Source organism: Stegastes partitus, unplaced genomic scaffold, assembly GCF_000690725.1.
Source record: "Stegastes partitus isolate 25-593 unplaced genomic scaffold, Stegastes_partitus-1.0.2 Scaffold538, whole genome shotgun sequence".
In the NCBI taxonomy this organism is placed as follows: Eukaryota; Metazoa; Chordata; class Actinopteri; family Pomacentridae; genus Stegastes; species Stegastes partitus.
The window spans coordinates 341,933-345,557 of record NW_007578269.1 but is presented as its reverse complement, the minus strand read 5'-3'; the positions used below and the strand labels follow the sequence as shown (position 1 = coordinate 345,557).

Genomic DNA, 3,625 nt, shown 5'->3' with positions numbered 1-3,625 from the left:
GTCCTGGATAGCCACGAGGTTTTGTTAACGCGTTATTTTTGTTGTAATTAATTAATTGTAAACAGCAGCAGAAAGAACATGGCTAGAAACCTTTTGTTCAACATGACAGACCTGCCTTTAGCACATGCTGTGGTTCTGTCTGTTTTATTTAATGTCATTAGAAATATTAACATTAAAGTCGGCCTCTTCACAATGACATGCACCAGAAACGGCTTCAATGAGCTCAGCTGAACACGGACGGGCTTCTGAGGTGGGAGTGGATAAATGAAGGCCGACATGGAGAGAATCCACATGAAAAACAAAGAAACAGAGGTGTGGCGAATGGTATGAAGGGAAACAGAAGAGCAGTTTGACAGCCTCCTTGTTGTCTGGATTTCCTGATGAGGGGAAAAAAGGAAGACGGAGGGACGTAGAGGAATTAGTGTGTGAGCAGTTTGTGTTTATTGGGTGCTGCCAAGAGGAGGAACGACGGCGTTAAGGAGGGAGGAATAAAGAAAGAAAGGTGGAGGGCTGAAATGTAAATGATGAGCAGCAGGAATGGAACGGTGGAAAAAGAGAGATTAGGAAGGGAGGGATAAGTGAAGGACAGGGAGCAAGACAGGAGGAGGAGGAGGAGGAGGAGTGAGGAAACAGATGGGGAGATAGAGGGATAGAAGGAGGTATGCAAGGTAATAAAATCCTGGCTGCCATTTGTCTCTGTTAGTTTATAAAAGCCAGTTGTACATCTGGTGAACAGGCATCAGGGACTGACATCAAATACACACAGCGAGCGACGGGAGCACCTCCCCCTCCCTCATGTCTCCTTTTCTTTTCTTTCCCATCGTCTTCCTTCTTCTCTCCATCTTTTCAATTAACTCCCTGTCCTCATCAGACCTGGTCCTGGGCTTCACGCTGCATCTCAGAGCTTTATTCTTTTGTAAAATTAAACAGCTGATGTTTTTACTTTGACTACTTCCATGTCGTCTTTTTTTTTTTTTTTTTCCATTCGGAGGTTTCCCTGAGAAATATACGAGCGCTGAGTTTTATTTATGTTTCTTGCTGGCAGCGCTTCCAGTTTAAACACTGGACCAGATCCTGTGGAACACTGCGGCTCATTTACTACCAATGAAAGACCCAGCGTTTCCACTGTCCTGTCGAGGTTCAGACTGCATGCTCTGCATTCCTGTACCAGTTGGGCTGCTGCAGATTGGATGTACGTTAAGCTAACCAGGAACACAGACCTTCAGGTTGGTCACATGCTGCAGGTTTCTACGCATAAATGGAGTGGAGGCACGTAAGAGTTTAGAGCTTTAAACAAACTTAAAACTACATAATCAACCACTCAGCATAACATCTCAGGGCTCACGTGGGACTGTCAAGGTAATCCTAGAGCACGGCGTGGATTTTAAGACTGGACATCCAGCTAATGTTCTCCCAGAGGGACATTTGGATTCATCTGCCCCCATTTTTTTTATCGCCGTCATTGTCCTGTTAAAAAAAAACCCCAACATATACCTGCTCATCTGTTCATCAACCATCTGTCTCCACTTCCTCTCTTACTGTATGTGCACAAACACACCTCCTTCGTTGTCCTTGCCGTCGGTACAGAGTGTTTCCATGGCAACGTGACACCCTGCCCCTCTCCATCCTGATTGGCAGATGCAGTGCCATCCGCTGGCCTCCAGAGTGCACCGTCCGTTGTTATTGCACAGACCTGGGCAACCCTCTGGGCACAGGGGGGGAGGACAAATACAGAGTTAGAAAAGTTAGAGCAGCTCGAGTAAGTAGGACGGGGACATGGATGGCCATCAGTGTGTGAAATAGGCTTCAACCCTTATACGTTTTTGAAGGCAGGTAATGATAGTTTTGCACCAGAGCACTGAGTAAGTACATGGTGTGTGTGTGTGTGTGCTTTTCTTCCTTGTTTTTTTCATGCCAAAAAATGCACCATATTTTGTGTTTCCCTCTCAGCTTGGAAAAGCCTCTGAAACAGCACTGAGACCGCCGCTGGACAATAAATCTCCATTGAAAGTCAGAGACAGCCTGAGGAGGGTTGGCAGGCTCTTAAGACATGAGGCTGGGTTCATTGCAGGTTTTATTCACTGCTGTGTGAAATCCTCCTACACCACACCGAGGTGATTTCTCAGTTTAAACATCTGCCAAAATGAAAACAAACACACATGCCACGGTCTAGTAATAAACCGAGGAACAGCCCACGCTCATTCGACTGAGCGCAAAAACAGACTCTGACTGTGGCTCCGCTGTGGAAGAGAAAGTTGGCTGAGGTGTCAAAGTTAATCAGGTTCCTAAAAGGTCAGCTTTTAGTTGTTTTTTTTAACAGATTTAAGCTGGTTCTAGTCATGAGGTTTAGCTAAAAAACAACAAGTTCCACAATAAGCAGCAGGTTAGCGCTGAGCTGGATGTGCTGTAATGAGGCNGCTAACCACTGCTCCACCTTGCAGCTAAAACAATACAAAACACATGATTACCTTCTGTTGAACGGACTGTCTCCAGTGATGATGTGAGTGGATTCAGGACCAACTAGGAAGTGAATACGCTGGTAGAAAGATCTGGCAGCCTAAGGAAACACGTAAACAGATGTTGCTTTACTATGCTGGAAAGTGACGTCCATTGGTAGGAAATTATACTTTAATTTTCCAATGTGTGGACGGAGCATCTAACCTGCTGAGGAGCCAATGAGGACGGAGACTGGCTGAGCACCTCCCCCGGGTCAGGTGAGCCTTTACAATACAGCTGGTTTTGACAGGACGGCTGCAGACAGCAGTCTGGATCCATACAATCGGCCAAACCATCTGAAACACACAAATTATTATATGAACAAAGGATAGAGCCCTTTGGTAAAAGGTATGAAAGTATGAAAGGATGTCAAATGGATGGTGGAAAAGTTATGTGTGGATGGAGGGGTGATGGAGGGATGAAAACAGAAGAGTGATGGGAGGTGTAGAGGGATAAGCAGGCAACTGAGGGATTAAGAAGCAATGAGAGATAATGAAGGGATTAAGAGTAATTAACAATGCAGGCATATGGCGAGGACGGAGGGACGCTGGAGCGGAGAGCGATGGAGGAAGATGGATGAGGAGGACGGCCACATAGATCATCTACAGCTGAGAGAAGAGAAATGTTGTGTTTTCTGGAGCTCATTTCAGACAATTTGTTGATCTCGTGTGTGAGTTAACACTTTCCTGTCTAAAGGTGTGACGTTTCATTAGCAGCATTTCTGTGTTGCTTTAAGACTAAACTTGTCAGGCTGGACTGATGGAGGACAACTTCAGAAAGGATGTCCTCATCTCAAGTATTCACAAGTGTTCAATTTGACTGTAACAAAGAATTGTATTGGCTTAAAAACAGGGGCGGGGCTTTAACGTGTTCATTAACACATAAATAACACGTTAAAGTCCCGCCCCTAATATACTTTAAAGCGTTAATTACGATTAATTAATTACAACAAAAATAACGTGTTTAATGTCAGTTTGCGTCCAGACAACACGGAGCGTCTGTCAGCGCCTGATTTCATGGTCCACTGATCCCATGATGCACCAGATGCGTCAGCGCTACGCTAACAGCAACAAACATGGAGGAACCCGATGAGAGCGCATCGCTTGGACTGATGGAGGCCCAGTTTCAT

At 45.3% G+C, this 3,625-nt stretch overlaps 1 protein-coding gene across 1 annotated transcript in view; it reads right to left on the bottom strand.

The window, feature by feature from the left end:
* LOC103361835 (teneurin-3-like) overlaps positions 1-3,625 on the bottom strand; it is a 234,735-nt gene that overhangs the window by 72,848 nt on the left and 158,262 nt on the right. Inside the window, exons 16-17 of the mRNA XM_008288031.1 lie at positions 2,662-2,792; positions 2,469-2,557 (exon numbers count right to left, since the gene is read on the bottom strand). Of these exons, the coding sequence (XP_008286253.1) occupies positions 2,469-2,557; positions 2,662-2,792 (220 nt within the window). The remainder of the gene's footprint in view (positions 1-2,468; positions 2,558-2,661; positions 2,793-3,625) is intronic.